General features: G+C 32.6%; 2 protein-coding genes across 2 annotated transcripts; one reads left to right on the top strand and one right to left on the bottom strand.

Moving 5' to 3' along the window:
- Positions 1 to 1,894: 1,894 nt before the first annotated feature.
- LOC130968157 (mitogen-activated protein kinase kinase kinase 18-like) lies at positions 1,895 to 3,193 on the top strand. The gene has a single exon (XM_057893264.1). The coding sequence runs from the start codon at positions 2,012 to 2,014 to the stop codon at positions 3,104 to 3,106; it is 1,095 nt and encodes a 364-aa protein (XP_057749247.1). The 5' UTR covers positions 1,895 to 2,011; the 3' UTR covers positions 3,107 to 3,193.
- A 13,354-nt stretch (positions 3,194 to 16,547) lies between these two features.
- On the bottom strand, positions 16,548 to 19,212 carry LOC130968169 (S-type anion channel SLAH1-like). Its single transcript, XM_057893286.1, has 2 exons — positions 18,307 to 19,212; positions 16,548 to 16,939 (listed from the first exon to the last, which is right to left on the bottom strand). Exons 1-2 carry the CDS (start codon positions 19,084 to 19,086, stop codon positions 16,640 to 16,642), a joined length of 1,080 nt encoding a protein of 359 aa, XP_057749269.1. The 5' UTR covers positions 19,087 to 19,212; the 3' UTR covers positions 16,548 to 16,639.
- Positions 19,213 to 20,175: the final 963 nt, after the last annotated feature.

Genomic DNA, 20,175 nt, shown 5'->3' with positions numbered 1-20,175 from the left:
CAACTACACAATGCTATACCAATTACTGAAAGAAAAATCATACTAATCTTATGTAAATCAAACCTCAGGAAATTCGTTAAATTCAAACTCATAATCCACTTCGCTTGGATTCAGCTGACAATCAGAGGTTGAATGATCCATTATCTTCAAAACGAGTTCAAACTTTGATTTCAGAAAACAACAAATCAAAATAGAAAACGAAGGTCGAGTTGCAGAGAGAGAAAAAGGTAACGTAAACGAAGAACATACCAGTGAGAAAAGGACAGCAAAAGAACGATGGAGAAGAAGGAGGGAAGACGCGCGAGAAGAAGAACAACCAAATCTCAAAATATCGAAAACGAAGAAGGAAATAAATATTTTAAATTTGGTAGTTAGATATACGCGGGATGTTATATAGCGCGTGTAATCAACGTACGTGGAGCAGCGCGTATTTGTTTAATGTACTTGTAGAGCATACAAGCCCTAATGGCTTGTATGCAGAGCTTTTCCGTTTTAACTATCCCATTAACGAATTTTTTTATAACTGCCGCCAACGAATTTTCCATTGACTTTGTCGGTCACACTAAATTGTAAATCATAAATCCTAAATCTTAAATCTTAAATTTGAAACCATATATAGATTCTAAACTCTAAACATTAAACTCTTAATTCTAAATACTAAACCCTAAATTTTAAATTTTAAATTTTAAATACTAAATTCTATTTTTTTTATTTGAGTTTTAAGTGCTTTTATTATTTCTAATTTTAGATGTTTCTCTTTACTAAAAATTATTAGCTATTTTGTTGGCCGAAAATTATTAGTTCTTATACTCTTTTTGAAAACATTACGACGTCGTATGAGTAAATTTGGACTCTATTTAGTCCTTAAAAAACTAGTTTGTCAATTTGGTAATTTCGTTAACTTTTTACTGATGTCGTCGTTATTTAATAACTTCTAATGTTTATTGTTAAGTACCACATTACATGTTTTATATGACATGCACATATTTCAATATCTAACCGACACCAAATTAACTAGACGAAATTTTTTTAAGAATCATTTTAAACATTAACCAATAGTTTCACGTTTCATTGCGACAAGGGGCTATGACCCTTCACCCTTTTCTTGTTTCAATTAGGAGAGATATCCATTTCTCATGCCAAATATTCCATCCCCATACCCCATTAATCGATACCACACTTTTGGAATCCATTCAATATTTCCAATAATGTTATGAACCCTCAAAGATATTGATAAAGTAGTCCATCAAAACAGTGGACCGATCCATGAAATACCAGTCTTCTCAAAAGCATTAAAAGAACTTAGAAGGAGGCAAAACAAAATAATGAATTTTTCTCTTTCTAGTTTTGACTTCTAAACCTAAGTTGACTTTTACTATTTCATCACCCTATAGGACTTGTAATTTGTCAAGTTTGTGTGTTCACACATATGCACAGTCAAATTAAAAAAATTCAACCCCTTTATAGGATCTAGCATAATAACGTGAACAAAATTGATACTAATGTTCAACCAATTTCGGTGGTTCAACACTTAAACTCACCAAATCAACTTGCCCCCTAAGACCCCCATATTATAATTTTCCCAAGTTTTAGTTAGCTATGATACAAAACAAAGGATATACTATACTCTTTGAATGGCATCTCAACTATTTGTATCTTGCACTCAGCACACTCTTAAGCTTCAATCATAATATAAGCAACCCTTTTTCGCCACGTGTCAAGCACAAAGCTATTGCCGACGGAAAAACCTGAACCATCCAAATTTGGACACGTTTTCTAGACAGACTTGAGTTGAGGAATTGTCAACTCCAGAGAGAGAGAAATGGATAGAGAGTTAGCGCCAACCAAATTAAGTAGCCAACCAATAAAGAGAACCTTTTTCAAAAACCAAAGTCTCACATCGGAATTACACACATGTATATATAAATAACAAACTATAGGACTCTGCATTATTCACCATAATATTCTTAGTCCTTTTCTTATATTCTTCATTCCAAATTTCTTGCCAAATATGGAGTGGAGTAGAGGACACACTATAGGCCATGGATCCTCAGCCACCGTATCTATAGCCACCCGCCGTGATGGCTGCCGTGTATTTGCCGCGAAATCATCGGAGCTATGCAATTCAGAATCTTTACAAAGAGAACAGAGGATTTTATCTTCTCTATGCTCTCCTTATGTGGTTAATTTCAAAGGGAGTGACATAACCATGGAGAACAACAAGCTCTACTACAATCTCTTCATGGAGTACATGCCATTCGGAACCCTTTCCTCGGAAATTAACCGGCACGGCGGCCGGCTCGATGAGGCAAAAATTAAGACATACACAAGGCAAATTGTGCAGGGGCTAGAGTATATACACTCTAAAGGGTTGGTACATTGTGACATAAAATGTTCCAACATCTTAATTGGCACCGAAGGCGCCAAAATTGGTGACTTCGGATGCGCCAAGAGTGTCGTGGATCCGCGAATCAGCGGCACTCCGATGTTGATGGCGCCGGAAGCGGTGCGGGGAGAGGATCAAGGGTGTGCTAGTGATATTTGGTCACTTGGGTGCACCATAATTGAAATGGCTAAAGGTGAAGCAGCGTGGCCTAATTTGTTGGACCCATTTTGTGTTCTTTATCACATTGCATATTCCAGTGAAGTTCCTGAGATTCCATGGTTTCTATCTGAAGAAGGTAAGGATTTCTTGGGGAAGTGTCTAAGGTGGAATCCAGAAGAGAGGTGTACCGCTACTCAACTTCTTAATCATCCTTTTCTCAATTCCAAGGTGGAATCAAATTCAACATCGCCAACAAGTATTCTTGAGCATGGGTTTTGGAGCTGTGTGGAAGAAGGTTCTCACACAACAAGAACAACAAGCCTTGGGGATTTGCCACCTGACAGGGTTAGAATGTTGGGTTTGTGTTCAGAGGAATCATGTTGGGCATCATGGAATGATGATGGGAACTGGATCACAATTAGAGGGAATGAGTGTGACTCATGGGGTGAAGGGGTTTTTGGTAATTTTGGGTCAGAGACAGCTTCTCGTAGTAATGGTGGTTTGGATCTGAAGGAGTTGGTGGAAAGCAATGTGAGTGGTAGAATTTGTAGTAAACAATAATAATATCATTTGTAGCGATGGTAGTGTTGTAGTTAGAAATGTAAATTCTGTTAGATTTGTTATGAATGAATGAAAATTTTTTTTCGATGTTCACACTTAATTTGTGTTTGTTTTTATCTACATAATAGAATATGAAACTGAAATAGAGATAATAGAATAAAAACACTAAAAATTATTTTTTTTTTATATTGTGTTTGGATATAATGTACAAAAGACTAATGTAATGTTCTATATTATATTTAGATATATATATAGACAAAATTAAAATATTATGTATAATTAAAATAGTCATATGATTCTAAATTTTTTGCCTCGTATAAACTAATTTAACAGAAAAAGAGAGTACGTAAAAATATAAAAAATTACAAGAAGAATTGATCTATGAATCAACAAGTTAAAAATGGTACTAAAATAACAAAATTAAGAATAAACAAAATAACATAACTAAAAGAGTGAATTAAACTTCCATTGAGTAAATTTACAGTATCTCATAGAAAAGAGGATAAACAACAAGAAAGAAGGAATTATTAAGTCAAGTAAAAAATTATGCAAAAAGAAAAGAATACTTGAGAAAAAAAGAGAGAATTGAAAGGGTAAAGAGAAGAGAACACCTTTCTATGAACGATATTGTATAAAAGAAGCTCAAATTAGAGAAATAAGAAGGGATAATAGTGGAATAACAAACAAATATCTATCAACAAAAAGAAAAAAATTTTCATAAAAAAATCCGTGACTACCTTTTCAAATTTTTTGTCTATTATTGTCTTTCATTTAAAAGTAGATACAAAAATGAAAAAAATTGTCCTAAAAATTAAAGTGGATCAATTTAGATCATTTGAATTTTTGGTAATAGTTTTTATATATTAATAGTTTTATTTAGATAAAATAAAAAATTATTATGTTTAGAGTAAATTCTAAGAGAAGTAATTTTCTTAAAACTTATTTTTATATTTATTTAAAAAAAATTATCCTCCACAAATCACTCTACGTTATAATCAATTCGTAGTTGATCAACTCTACAAATGAATTTAGAAACAATCCAACAGGGATTTTGGACATAAAGTTTGATAGATGATGTTCTGGCCTTATTCAACCATAGACCAAACAACATTTGTTGGTAGCCCTTTAAAAATGGAACACTTTTTTACCTCTTTGGTGAAGAAGAAAAAGAAATTGAATGGGGAATGGCAGGTCCCAGTTGGTTGCCTTGGTTTTAATCCCTTTCCTAAGTGCCCAAAATTTGTTCTCTATTATTTGCTTTAGTTGTTGATTCCTATGGTCTATGGACAATGAAGCATAGGGAACCAAGGTGGCCACCATTTAGAGCAATGTGTTTCTCTGTCTTTTGTTGTTGCCATTTCCTTTGTCTTTTTCTTCTTACCCTCTTTTTTAAACCTATTTTGATAGATTAAGTGATTTCCATCTCTTGGCAACAAAATCATACAAACAAAAACAGGTAACATTTTTTACAATTGCAGGCGTTTCAAACATTTAATGTAAAATAGAAAATCCAACAACTACAATGTTAGGTGTATGTGTGCATATGGATCCATAAAAGAGCAAGACAAGTTGTGAGAAGCAGTGGACTTGGCAGGGTTTTGGTCAACCGCCACCATCTTATATGAAAATTTCAGACTCAATCCAACCATAATTCACATTTTGAATCTTCTAGAGCTTCAATTCAAGAGAACTCTGATCTGGTCAACAAGGTATTCAACTTCATTCCCTTGCACTGTTGTAATGATATGATGTCCGATTTTCGAAGCATCTTTACTATACTACTGGCCATAATAAAAAATTAATTAATTTTCCAATACTGTTATTAATTAGCTTCTACTTATAGAAAGGTTGCAATACTATACAAAAGCGTGAAAAAAGTGCATGGAATGAGATGAAAGTATGTTTGACCATTGATATTGTTAAAAAATGTGAACTAATTCATTTATCAATAATTATTCTTTTCGTGTAATACTATTATTATTTTTTCACCATCCGATACATGTTTCTATATAGGCATGATTGTGGTTGATCCTTCTCAATCGCAAGTGCTAACTGCTAATTCATAATCCATAATACTTATTATTACATGAACTTCTAATTTAATAAGCTGTATTTAATTATACAATTTTAATTTAATTTTTTGATTGAGAGTATTCCTGGAACGGATGGATGTTGACAAAGAAATGGAATCAATCAACGTAAGCTCCAAATACACTTGTGGTCAATTTGCAAGTATAATTATAGGATTCGAATGATATATATTGGAATATATGTTAAGATTATTATTAATGGATAGGGATAAATACTTTTTTCGTTTCTAAGGTTTAGGGTGAAAATTAAATTTGTCTTTGACCTTTTTTTGTTATTAAAATCATCCTCAACCTTTACAAACACTTTAAAATCATCTTTCCCTCCATCAACGAATTTTTTTGTTAATGGGAAAGGATAATTTTAAAGTATTTGTAAAGGTTGAGGATGATTTTAATAAAAAAAAGGTCCGAGACGAATTTAATTTTTACTTTAGATCTTAAAGACAAAAAAATACTTATTTCTAATAAACATTTTTAAATATTTTATTTTACTAAATATAAATTTTAAAATAAAAAAATTTCAATTGATAACTTTATTCTATATTTATTTTGAGGCACATTTTATCTAAATTATATTATCAGTTAAGCGAGATTGAGTTAATATTTAAAATAATTTCTAAAATTTGATCTCCGACTTAATTTAGTATCTAAATTTTTAATTGATACTAATTGTATTTTAAAATTTTGACTCGTACTTTAATTTGGTCATTCTATCGTTTTACGTCACTAAAAAAACTAACCTGATAATTTTAACTGATACTTAGCACGGTCTAAACATTAATCAATGTCTCCATACACACAAAAAAAATAAACCTTAGCATACAAAAATCTTACCGTTATTAACAACCATAATTAATCAATGTCCCCGAAGATTCACCAATGAAGTAGAGTAAAAAAAAAAACGAAAAACAAATTTCAACCAACATTTTGTAAAAAATAGAGCATTGCATGTTGAGAATAACAATTTTGTTATTAATTTGTTTTTAAAGAAATGGTGATTCCCAGATAATTTGTCTTTACTATGGGGCCAAAACAAATGAGAAAAGCTTTAAACTTCAGTTACAACGACAACAATGGTTTTTCGTTGACTGGACGTATACGAGAGGAAGAGGAAGAAGAAAAAAGATCAATTGAATGTCACTTTTGAAGTGGTTAACGTTTGGATTTTGGTTTAACCCCCTCCTCATATAACACGACGTCGTTTCTCAATATTTTCGATGCCAAAAATTAAACGACGTCGTTTAGACAGTACTAGGTGTCAATTAAAATTGCTAAGTCAGCTTTTTGGTGATGGAAAATGATGAAAAGGCCAAATTGAAGTACGGATCAAAATTTTATAGTACAATTAGAGTCAATTGAAAGTTTGAGGACTAAATTAAATCAGAAATTAAATTTCAGCGCTATTTTAAAAATTAATTCGTTAAAAAAAAACAACAAATAAATAACTGTTGAATTTTAGAAGATTAGTAACCAATGATGCATTGATGACTACGTCAATCAATAACCTTAGAAATTGGAAGGGAACTAGGGAATCCATCAACATTCCATTCACGTTCACATTCACATCTCCATTAACATATGATGACTTTACTTAAAAACTTTTTGAGCAAATTGAGACCACGACAATACTCAGGGCACGCAATTAGAGAGGTGTATAGGACTTGGCTAGTGTTCTCTACTAATATGACATACATAGGCATAGAGAAACAAAATAAACAAAAAAAAAGACATAAATAATACACAACAATATTAAGTTTTCATAATATTTTCAATAAATACACTACAAAGGCCATTGTAAATTTTAAAGTTTTGGCATGACACTTGGTATTAGGAAAACTTTTTTTTTATAATAATAATGATAATAGAATGGTATAAGTCGTTACTTTTAAAGGTGCAGATAATTTTATTTTTAAATTAAAAGATTGTCTTTGCAAATTGCAACTTAAAAGTATAATAATGGACCGTGGTTTTTGTATTTTATGTCTTTCTCTACTAACCAAATGCAGTTAAAGAGATCGAAAGAAGTTGAATTTTCATTACATTTGATTTATGTAAGAACGTTATTACTCCCTCCACTTAACATTTTTCTTTCCATTGAAAAAATTAATAAATTTTAGTAATTATATTTAAATATATTGAATTATGAATATATCAAATTTTTAAATAAATTAAGAATTTGACATAAATGGAGTATATTATATAGTAATCCCAAAATTCCCTCCACCACAAGGTCATTTGTCTCATCGTCAAACCATGTCCACAAATATATACTGATGTATTATTTGTATAGTTTTTATTACTAAATGAGATAGAAATAAGTTCAATACATTATTTAATAGGATTAAATATAATTTTGGTCTCTAATATAGAGACAAAAAATTTATTTTATTTCTAGCATTTTTTTGTTACAAAATAATCCTAAAGATTTCAATTTGTTTTAAAATCGTCATTTTTATCAAATTTTTTATTTTTATTCAAAAAATACTTCTAACTAAAAAAAACATTGAATAAGGGAGAAAGGGGGAAGGAATTCGCGGGGGGAGGGGGGAAAGGGTTGGTTTAGGAAAGAAGAGGGGGAAAGAGGGATCGGAAGAGCCACCGCCATTGCTCCAATCCGCTGTTGCTGCTCGTCGTGGTTCGGCACTGGATCTCACCACTGCTCCTCTTAGCTCGGCGAAGGTGTTCGATGGCAGTGGATTCTGGTTCGAGGCAAGAACAGGGGAAGACTTCGGTGGTGAGTCGAGCGAGGAAAAGAGGTCGCGCTGTGACGGTGGCGCTAAGGTAGTGCGAAGAGAGAAGAAGAAAAGGGTTGCGATGCTGTGATGGCGGATCGGCGCTATGATGGTTGTGATGGCGGTTTCGGGTGGCTCGTTGACTTCTATTTTTGCTTCCATTCTTCTTCTGCTTCTGCTTCTATTTTGTTGTTGATTTTAGATTATTGTTGCTTATGGTTGTTTCTGCTTATGATTGATTACATTGTTTCATTGTTGTTGTTGTTCTGCTCTTGCTTTTGTTTCTGCTCATGTTCCTGCTCCTGCTTTTGCTTGATTACATTATTAATTGATTCATTGTTGTTGTTGTTGTTGTTCTGTTCTTGTTTTGTTTCTGTTCCTACTCCTGCTTTTGCTTGATTACATTGTTGATTCATTGTTGATTTATTTTTGTTGTTGCTTCTGCTTGCTTGTGTTTGTGCTTCTGTTTGCTTGTGTTTGTGTTTCTGCTTTTGCTTGTGCTTATGCTCGTGCTTCATTTTGGGAAAGAAGAGAAAAGAATATTTTAATTCGAATGACGATTTTAAATTTAAGTAAAATTTTTGGGACTATTTTATAACAAAAAAAAGGCCAAAAACAAAATAAATTTTCAATCTCGAAATCAAAATCATACTTAACCCTTATTTAATAAAAAAAGAGCATGTGTTGCTTAAGCGTATGAGACAAAATGATTCCAAGTAATATTTCTATTGGAAGTTATCATAAACCTAAACGGCTAAACCATTGTGGTGCCAGTGACATAAGCTTGACGTGTAGTTGATGTTGTTTGTTTAATTATACCGGGTAATGTTATAGTAGTGTATTATACATTTGTACTAAGTTTAATGAATGATAATAATTGTTCTTTTTATTATAAAAGAATAGGTATGGTAAACTTTCAGATAAAAAAATAGGTAAACTATATTTTTTTTTTCTAAAATTTGACAAAAATTTTAGAAATATTTTTAAGTTTGATTATATTTTAATTTTGTTTAAAAAAATTCATTTACATTAAATATATTTTTAGTAGTTAAATTTTTAAAAAATTTAGAACTAATCTAATAATAATACATGACAATTATATCTAATTTACTTATGTTAAATGTTATTTTTATAAAATTGTTATTGAATTAATCATAAAATTTTTGAAAAATTAATCGTTAAAAGTATATTTGATACACATTGAAAATTTTTAGAACAAAATTAAAATAAAATAAAATTTAAAATATTTTTAAAATTTTTAACAAATTTTTAAAAAAATATATATTTTATCCTAAAAAAAAAGTTATGTGCAATTTTATATATTTTAGTAAGAATCTCTACCTATTTTATTTTTCATCAAAGATTTGTTTTTGAAGTATAAAAAAATTGATAGATGGATTGAATAGTTTCAAATTTTATACATCATAAATTCGTGTAAATTTCAATTCAGACACACATTTAAGGATTTTATTTACTATTTGATTATTGTCAAAATTTAAATTTAGATACAACATATTAAAAGATACCATATTTTACTATTCGACTAAAGTCTCAATTACATCAAAAAAATTTTCAAACAAATTCGCACATACCATGTACTACATTTAAGGATTCTATCCATTATTTAGTCATTGCCAAAATTTGAATTCGAATAGCATATATTATTAACAAGAAATGTATATTATCACTCAACCAAAGCCTCCGCTAGTAGGGGTGGCAATGGGGTAGGAAAGGGCTAGTTTTTGTCCTACCCAATCCCGTTCTTCTCTATAATAATTCGCATCGAATCTACTCTACAATAATTCGCATCGAATCAATTTCGCTTCTACTCGCAAATAATAAAAAGTTAAACCCTAACCTGTTCCGCCCCTATCTGCTCCATTCCTAACTGTCCCTATAATTAATGAAATTCAACAAATAATTTTTTTTAACATAGGTAGCTCAACACAATAAAGTGGAGCAAAAGGAACACAGGACAATAAAAAAAAACAATCATAAACATAAATGAAAGTTGTAATCCGTTGTCATCTTCGGCATTGCCATCAACAACCAAACGGATTAACTCCACACCATTTCTTGTAACTTAAGAAGGACAGAATCTTCACTCCTTCAACACTTGTCTCTACCCTCTGGAAAATTCTGCTATTCCGCTCCAACCAGATGTACCAAATAACCGCACAGAAGCCTATCAGCCATTTCCTTTGCTCAGACTTCCCACCTGATACTCTAGTCCAACTCTCAAAGAACTCTTTGATGGTTTCCGGAATGGCCCAAGCTCTATCAGTAAACGTCAACCATGCACACCACACCTGCCACGTGAACTCACAAGCAAAAAATAAATGATGTACAAATTCTATGTCCTTTTTACACAATACACAAATATTATCATGATGATTAATAATACCAAGTCTACTCAACCTCTCCTTCGTATTTACCCTGCCTATTAGCACAAATCAAGCAAAAAGTTCAACTCTTGGAAGAACCAAGCCTCTCCAAATGGAGCTTGTGAAGTTGTAGCTCGTGATGTCAGCTGAGAGAGTCTCTTTCTGTAGCACCTGCACAAAAGAATTAGTAGAAAAAACTCCATTTTTATCAAATTTCCATACAACTGAATCCTCTCTATTAACCGATAACCTTACAACCCGTAACCGGTCGTGAAGTTGATTGAACAACTCTAGCTCCCATTGGAATAGTTCTCTCCTCCATTGGAAGTCCTAAACTCACTCTAGCCCATCCCAAAATCCACAGTCTCCTATTACGGATCCTTGCTGATTTGAAACAGAGAAGAGTCTCGAAAAATAATCTTTCAAAGAGCCATCTTGTAACCAAACATCCTCCCAAAAACGGATGTTTTTGCCATTTTCTACCTCCATGGACAGACCCCTGAAAATCATATCTCGAACCTGTTGGTCCTTAATATTAAGCTGGCAAATATCTTTCCACGGCCCCCCTCTAGATGGCAACGGTTGGTTTGACAACATTACCATTGGGTCCAACTGATTACAAGAGCAAACAACCTTCTTCCAAAGTGGGCAATCCTCCTTAGAAAAGTGCCCCAAGTGTATCTTATTTTTATCACGAATTATTTTCCTTGGTTAACAATAGTTGTACTTTTACCAATAGCCACCACTTGAACAGAAGCGACGCATTCCTAATTAGAGCATCTCCTACCCCCAAGTCACCTAGCTTTTTCGGAGCTTGAACTACCTCCCATTTCACTAGTAGTATCCCGTTATTCCCATCTTCTTTACTCCACAAGAACCTTCTTTGAAACCCAATGATCTTCTCTGTAACCTCCTTTGGCATCTTATACAAGCTTAAGTAGTAAACCGGCAGGCTATTGAGAACAGATTTTATGAGGACCAACTTACCCGCTTTGTTGAGAGATCTCGCTTTTCATAAGCTCAGCTTGTCTTCCACCTTGTCTATGATTGGTTTCCAGGTCTTCACCAACCGAGGATTAACACCAAGAGAAATTCATAAGTACCTGACAGGTAAAACCACATCGGCACATCCCAACAGACCACACATATTCTTCACCCATTCCTTCTCACAATTGACTGAAATTAGGCTCGACTTTTCAAAGTTGATACGCAAGCCAGACATTAACTCAAAAACAGTGTAGGAGCCTCTTGTAATTCACTAGCGTCTCCGTTTCTTGTGGACAAAATAAGATGATGTCGTCTGCAAATTGGAGATGCGACAATTCTATATTGTCCCTTCCCACCAACAGTGGAGAAATTATGCCATTTCTAACTCCCTTCCCCACCATCCTGTGCAGAATGTCAACAACAAGAACAAACAGGAAAGGAAAGAGAGGATCGCTTTGTTTAAGGCCCCTCTCCATCTTGAACGGCTTGGTTGGTGACCCGTTGATCAACACTGACATAGATGCTGTAGTCACACATTCCTTCACCCAGGTCCTCCATCTAAGACCAAAGCCCATCTTCTGTAGCACTATATCCACAAAGCTCCATCTCACTCTGTCATAGGCTTTCTAAAAATCCAATTTAACAATTGCCGCTTCCTTCTTCCGCAGCTTAAGCCAGTGGACCGTCTCACAAGCAATGAGGGCACCATCATGTATTTTGCGACCCTTTACAAATCCAGACTGAGTCTTCCCCACTAGATGTGGCATCACTGATCGCATTCTTCTTACCAGCAATTTGGATATCACCTTATAGAGACAGCCAACCATACTAATCGGTCTTAAGTCTTTGATTTCCTTGGCCCCTACAAATTTTGGAGCTAACGCCACCCAAGTAACATTAGCATCTGCTGGTATCTTTGCATTCTGAAAAAAGTCCAACACAGCTGCAGTAAACTCCTGACCAAGCTCATCCCAACATTTCTTTATGAAGTTCATATTATAGCCATCACTACCTGGAGCTTTACTAGACTCACAATCCCACACTGCCTCTCGTACTTCCTCCGTCGATGGCATTTCCTCTAGCACTGCTGCCTCTTCTTCAGTAATCTACTTAACCAGCCCATCACAGATCCCAATCAAAGGGGCATGCTCCTGCCTAGACAGCTCTTTATAAAAACCCATAATCGCAGTCTTTATTCTGTCCTGATTCCGTACCAATCTTCCATCCAACACTAGAGAATCGATTCTGTTGTTCCTCCTTCTTACCGATGCTAGATTATGGAAGTATCTAGTGTTCTTATCCATATATCTAGCATGCTTGGATCGGGACATCTGCTTCTAATGCATCTTTTTTCTGACATACCACTTCGCACAGCAAGTCACCAGAGCCATACGTCTAGCCTCCATTGTTCCGTTATAACTACCAGCACTAACCTTATCATCAATCTTCTTAATCTCTTCCTCAAACATCTTTATCCTGTTATTCATGTCCTCAAAATTATCCCTATGCCATCTCCTGAGCGATACTGTCAACGCCTTCAACTTGTTTGTAAACATGTCCTCTCCCAATTTTCTCCACTCATCCTTTACCAACTTCAAAAACTCTTCATGTGTAAACTAGGAATCCAAACTGCGAAAAGGTTTTGGACCCGCACAGATTCTAGAATCTTCTAAAATCAATGGGCAATGATCTGATAGGCCTCGCGGTCCTCGTTTCAAATGAGTATCTGGGAAACCCTCAAGCCACTCCAAACTGACCAGGATCCTATCAATGCGGCTACAAGATCTACCTCGAAACCATGTGAACTTCCGGTCGGTTAACGGTAAATCGACTAGCTGTAAATCATGTACCCATTCCTTAAAATCCTCCGTAGATGCTGGTAGACTAGTAGCGCCTTTCCTTTCTTCCAAATGTAGTATCTCGTTAAAGTCTCCCATGAAGTAAAACGGAACCTGACATAGACCCACCGTGTAGCTTAACTCCTCCCACATCACCAGTTTCTCACTCTGAACATGTGCACCATACACCAAGCAGAAAGTACATTTGAAATTATTTTTTGTCAGAAAACCTTCAACGCACAGCCAGCCATCCCCTTTATAGCAATTCAATCTTTTAAATAAAAAATTATCCCACATTAACAATAAACCACCCGATGCACCGACAGATTCCACAAAATTCCAATCCACTGTATCACAACCCCACAAGCGTGCTACATCAAACCTAGACACAGCCTCCCTCTTGGTTTCAATCAAACCTAGCATATTCAATCTATATTTTTTCTTAAACTCTTTCACCATACTCCACTTACCATGCCCTCCTAGGCCTCTATATTCCAACAACTATAAATTATTTAAAATAATTTCTACACACATTGTGATGTTGTTTGGGCTTGCTCCTCCTAACTTTCTCCTTTTGTTTTGCCATCTTTCTTTTTGTTGTGATTGCTTCATTCTAACTTTGTAGAATCGCCATAATATCTTCATCATTATCATAAGAAACTGCACCTGACTCCACTGCTAATTTCAATGTTTTCTTATTCTCTACTAACTGACCTGCCTGCAAACCCCTCTGATCAGAATCTGGTGGTGCGTTATCAATTTCCGTCTCAGAACCAGCATCCTCATTATCCCGTTCATTCACATTGCCTTGACCCACACCTTCATCTTCCTCTTCTATCTCTTCCGAATCGCTCACCTTTTTCCGACCTATCATGTGTTGATATCCATGTACAGACCGGCCGCTTACTTCATTAACCAAACTCTCCACTTCCGGTTCGTCATCAAAGGCAGCCAGCGTTTTTCGTCCCACCATTCTCCCAGCTCCTTCACTGGTGCACTGTACCAGAGCAAGACTTCGTTCCTCTGCTTCCCCGCCAGGCCAGCCAGGAGCATCGCTAGGCCAGTTGGCAGCGCCTCTCCTCGACGCAGAGGAAAAAATTTAGGTTAAACTCGATCCCGCTCCGCCGTGCTCAAAAACTCATCCCATTAAAAATTTGCCCGACACAAGAGGACATAGGGATGGGATGGATACCCACCAATTTGGGTAGTGTTGCCATCCTTATCTGCTATTGTCTCTATTTTTTTTTTAGAAGAACCATTGGGACCAATGCCCAAAAAAAGAAACAAAAGCTAACTGTCTGAAGTAATTATCTTTTTGCTATCGTCTCTATTTATTTTTTTCTGTTGGGTAGAGGACGTCAGGTCCAACTTTCCAATAATAAGGATGGAATGGTTTTTCAGCGGCAAACCCTTAAATGGAGCTTAGTATCGCGACGAATTAGTCATTGACCTGCCAGGTTGAGAGATACCGTGAGAAACAAAAAAAAAGGATGGAATGGTTTTAAAGCAAACAATTAAACATTTTGGTACACCATATAATATGGGCTTACGATGAATTAGAGCTTTCGAATTTAATATCAAGTCTCATTGAGTCCACTTGATAACATTCGCCTCAAATTACCTAATAAAATAAATGAGTTCTTCCAGTTGAAAGAAACAAATAATCTGAACTTTAACTTTTAGTGGATGACCCTTCTTTAATTACCAAATACATATATCCTTAGGTGTATTACATTAATTTTGTTTTATTATATTATAGAATTTAATTTTAATGTATTATCAGTATAAAATAGTTTTATACGTATATTTAATTATGACATTAGTAATAATAACTATCTTTTATATTAATTACGTGAATGATCTTCTAAAAGATCGGATGTAATTGCATATCAAAATTAAATCCTGTATTATATGGGATATGGGAGAGGCCGTTGCCTTTTATTATATTTTACTTTCCTTTATAATATATCCCTCCTTTTAGTTTTTTTTTTTTTTTTGGTCTATCCCTCCTTTTTAGTTATGGCTTGCAAAATAAGATCATGGGCCAAGTGGGCTTTTATGCAAGCCATTCTTGGGACTAAAGAAAAGAAAAGCAATAGGCCCAGGGTCATCAAAAGTGATAATTATTGACCAAATTTATAGCGGTCTTATTGAGATTGTGTATTTGTGTTTATTGATACAATAAAACGTAAATATATTGTTTACCAAAAATAACAACATAAAATATGTTAGATTGTATTGATACAAAAATAAAGAGAAGCGTGTAGACCAAATAATAATAATAATAATAATAAAGACAAGCGTGATAATATATATATATATATATATATAAAATATCAAGTATACATAAAAAATTAGTTATTATGTATTTTTATATAAATATGTATAATTTAATTTATTTTTAATATATATTTTATTTTTATATTATTAATTAATTTTAGTGACTAATTTTAACGTAAATTTAAAATGATTGGGTATATACTCAAAAGGGAGAGAAAAAAAAAACTCATTCCAACCAAAATATGCCTGAGCTTAATCTACCAATGTTATACTGAAAATGATGGTTGGCGGCGTTGAAATCAAATATATGTTAATTGACTACTCCACAAGAGTCTAGTTCAAGTACAAGTATTTAGCTCTTAGCAAACAATATTTATTCAAAATAGTCTGCATATCATTTTCTAATTTTTCCATCTAAAATCAACATGTTATTGGCCTCACTTGCCTAATGAGTTGGTCACAGCTTGTTATTGGCAACCCTCCTCACAAAATGCATACAACAAATTAAAAATCTCCTTTGTTCTATTTGGTTCCTACTTTGGCTATACTTTTTCTACAGCTCAGCAAAACCACAATGCTAGCATAAGTTAAAAAGTTTTTTCGATTAATACACTTTTTACGAGGATGATATTACAAATCATTAGATGATTTAATATATTTGATTGATTATGATTGATTAAATTATCTAACCGTTCATAATATCATTTTCACGTAAATATATATTTATTGAAATAGCTATTAAAAAAATATTATGAAGTACAAGTCTTTTCTTATAAAAAGAAATAATTCTGAATTATAATTTAGGATTTAGAGTAATTTTGTCTATTAAAAATTAATAATCATTAAAATTTATATAATTATTTCAAAATATTAAATTGTTTATTTTATATTTTTATCAAACCATTTTCATCATTAATAAACACCAAGCAGTTTTATTATACTACACAAAGCAGCGTTTCCTATTTTTTTTTTTTACTTATGTAAAAAAAAAAAGTACAATAACAACTATAAAGTATAAACTCTTAAGTATTCCATCTTGGTGTTGGATACTCCACTTTAGTAATTTACTAATTAAGAAAAAAAAAGATAAAATTATGCAGCGTTTTGTGCAAATCAATAACAATCACATATAAAACAGCATCTTCTTTATTTACTAACATATATGAAATATTTGGCGGTATATATACATTTATTTACTAACAAAAATCTCCTCTTGGTAAGACTAAACATGATTATTGACGGTTACAACATTATTAGAACTTTCAGATGAATGATCATGTTGAGTTGTTGAGGGTGAGGACTTTGCAGCAGTGTTGAAGAAGATAGAAACAAGTACTAAGAATAGTAACACCAAAGCTGAGAGTGTTGATAAGACTAACATAATAGCATGAGGCATAACCCCTTTAACTTGTTGTGCATACTCTGCTGAAGCCAGTGCCAGAGCTGTGAGGGGGAATGAATAAGCCCACCATGCCACACTGAATTTTTTCATCGATTTTTTGAATAGCAGAGGCCTTGAAACCTGTTTGTACAAAATTACAAAAGAAACTTACTCAATCATATATCAAATGAAATGTTTCTTTGAATTTAAAACATGAAAACTTATTAGAATTTAATTTTGATGTATGTTCAGACTAAAGTAGTTTTACATGTAATACTATGTCGGCAAAAATAATTATTTTTTACATTAATCGCATAAATGATCATAAAAGCAACAAATATTATTAAACGATGAAATAAAAAGTTTTGTACTGTTAATGTTAATGTATCAAAATTAAACTCTAACTTATTATTCCTAAAATTTGGTTAAGTGCATAAAAGTCTTTGTTAGTAAAGCTAAAAAATAATAAAGTTTCACAAAGGAAATAATTAAAAGTAGGTAAAAGTTTTGGATAGGACAAAATGCAAATTCCTAATATCATGTGTTTTTCAGAGTGAGAACTAGATTACAAGGATAGTCCAAGTTATCCAAAATTTGGCAACAATATACAGGTTATAATCAACTTATATAATTACGCAGGGACCAGTTTTCAAGTGGATCTTCAACATGGATACTTCCAAAAAGATCAGCAAACCAAATCACAGAATGAGAAGTTCACAGAACGTGTACAATTTGAAACTTTGCACCGTCATTTTCTATTTTGATTTTTTTTTTCTTTTTTCTTTTTGAAAGTACATGTTTAATTGTTCATGGTCGCTTTCCTTAGGACTTCAATAAAAAGCCTTCAAATTTTTATTTTCTTTTTTTTTTTTCAATTCTCTTGCTCCAAGTTGATATCGGAGAAGAAACAGTCTTTCTATCTCTAAGGAAGAGACTGCTGGTTCAGAAAAAAATAAGACTAGTAAAAAAAAAAGGAAAAATCATCTCTGAAAAACCAATATATAATTTAAAAACAATATCACAAATAAAATAGGTATGTATCTTCAATATCACATTCAACAACATCTAATAATGAATAAATAAAATCAGAAATGTTTAATAACAAAAAGATATTAGTAAAAAATTACTAAAACTTACTACTTTTAATTTTATTTAATACATTTTATAATAAATAAATATTAAATAAAATAAATTTTAACAATTTAAACTGATTATCTTTTAGTCACCAAAAAAAAAACTGATTATCTTTTGTCTTCCTAACATTAGCAAAATAAATCATATTCTTTAATTATTAAAAATAACAGTCTATTAATAATAAAAAAATATTATTTTAATTTTAGAAACACTTTTAAAACATCATTACCACTGTAATATACGTCTTATTAATAACTATAACAAAATCTAACCGCAGTAAAAAAATGTTGACACAGAATATAATTAATTTAATGTTATTTTTTAATTTTTTATATTTTAAATAAATAACAAGTTTGAATAGAAAAATGATTTACCAAAGACAAGAAGAGAAACAGGGAGAGGAAGAACAACATCTTGCAGGCGCTACCAAAGCCGCCACAAATAGAGTTCCATGCCACGCTAGCCATGCTCGGAGCGGCGAAGAACAAGAAGAAAACCGGCCGCAACATCGCCGGGAGGCTATTGTTCCCGGACAATCTCTGGTAAAGAGTAACAAATAGCACCAAATAATGTGCAATGCCAAGAGAGAACATGCAAATTGCGCTCTCTTTCCATCCCATGTTGGCCGCGGCCTGCGAGCCAACCAAGTTCCCTATCACCGACAGTTGGCTCGCAGGGTTCGCCACAGTCGACAGGAATCTCTTCCCCTTAGTAAACCACTGTCCATAAATCTTGACATCGAGGGCGAAAATCGGAACGGAGAAAATCCACCAGAGTGCATGGTAGTAGATAGTTTTGGAGGAAATGAAGGGTGATGATTGGAGCAAAAGGAGCCATGAGATCCATGGAGCAAAGAGGTAGTTAACTCCGACATGGTCTAGGAACTCGTCCTTAACCATGTGGAAGTGGAAAAGACATCGGAGGACGTAGAGAAGAGAGAGCGTGAGGAGTGTGAGAAAGGCGAGTGACCAGAGAAGAGTGAAGGCTGTGAAGGGTATATAGGTAAATATGCGTCTAAGAGCGTGTGCATCTTGGATTGGGTTGATAAGGGTCTTCCATAACAAGGCTTGGCTGCAAAGGGAGAGGCCAATCCTGAAGTAGCCTGCATGGAATTCTTTCAGAATTTTGGATATGGAACATTTCATTTCTTCCATTTTATTATTGCTTCTTATTATTATCACAAGATCTTGAAACACATATTCATAGCACTACATGTGATTGTTGTTTCTCACTACTCTCACCCATATATATACTTTCTATCATTGTATAGTAATGTATACTTTGTACAACGAACTATTTATATGGGTTGCTACAGACGGTTATATATTTATAGATCAACTATCTATTAAACTTAATTATTAGTATAAAATATAAAATATATATTTATACATAGATATATAGTGATTAATTTGATATTTAATTTTAACCTACACATAATATATAATACAAAAATATAATATATACATAAAAATTAATTATTAAATCAGTTATTATATTCAATAAGATACATATATAATTTAATTTATTTTTAATATATATTTTATATTAATATATATATCTAATATAATTATATTAATAATACTTCTTTTTATTTTTATTTTTATTTTTGAAAGATTATAATAATTTTTAACTAATTTTTTTTACTAATAAATTTATAATGTGTTTTTATCAGCACAGATAATAATTAAAGTCTAATAATGACACCTCTATTAGGAGTGAAAGCGAAAGTTAATATGGCGGCTGATATATTTAGCTGTCCTTTTTGAATTACAAGTGGTGAATAAGGAAATGTAGGTATTAAGTATTATGTTTATGATAATAACATGGAGATAATATCTAAAATTATTTTATATAATATAATATATTTATAATTTTATATATATAATATTTGTAATTATATATTTATTATATTTAAATTTTAGTAATAATTAATAAATATTAAATAAAATAATTTTAAATTAGTTAAGCAAAATTTTTATTATTTTCTAAATATTATTGATATGCTTATTTTACTTTTTTTTGTTTGTGATATTCGTATTTTGACAAGTGTTAAAATATACTCTTTTTTTTCTTAAAAAAATAGATATTTCACTAATAAATTATAACTCAAATGTACTCACTTAAAAATAGCAAATTCAAATTTCACTATTTTTGAAAAAAAAAAATAGGTCTTTCATCCAGGACCAAGTTTTGATGTTCTTCTCAAGCAATTTTTAGAAAGATGACCTGGAATGATGGAAGAA

Source organism: Arachis stenosperma, chromosome 3, assembly GCF_014773155.1.
Source record: "Arachis stenosperma cultivar V10309 chromosome 3, arast.V10309.gnm1.PFL2, whole genome shotgun sequence".
NCBI lineage: Eukaryota > Viridiplantae > Streptophyta > Magnoliopsida > Fabales > Fabaceae > Arachis > Arachis stenosperma.
This window is presented reverse-complemented; position numbering and strand designations above follow the sequence as displayed.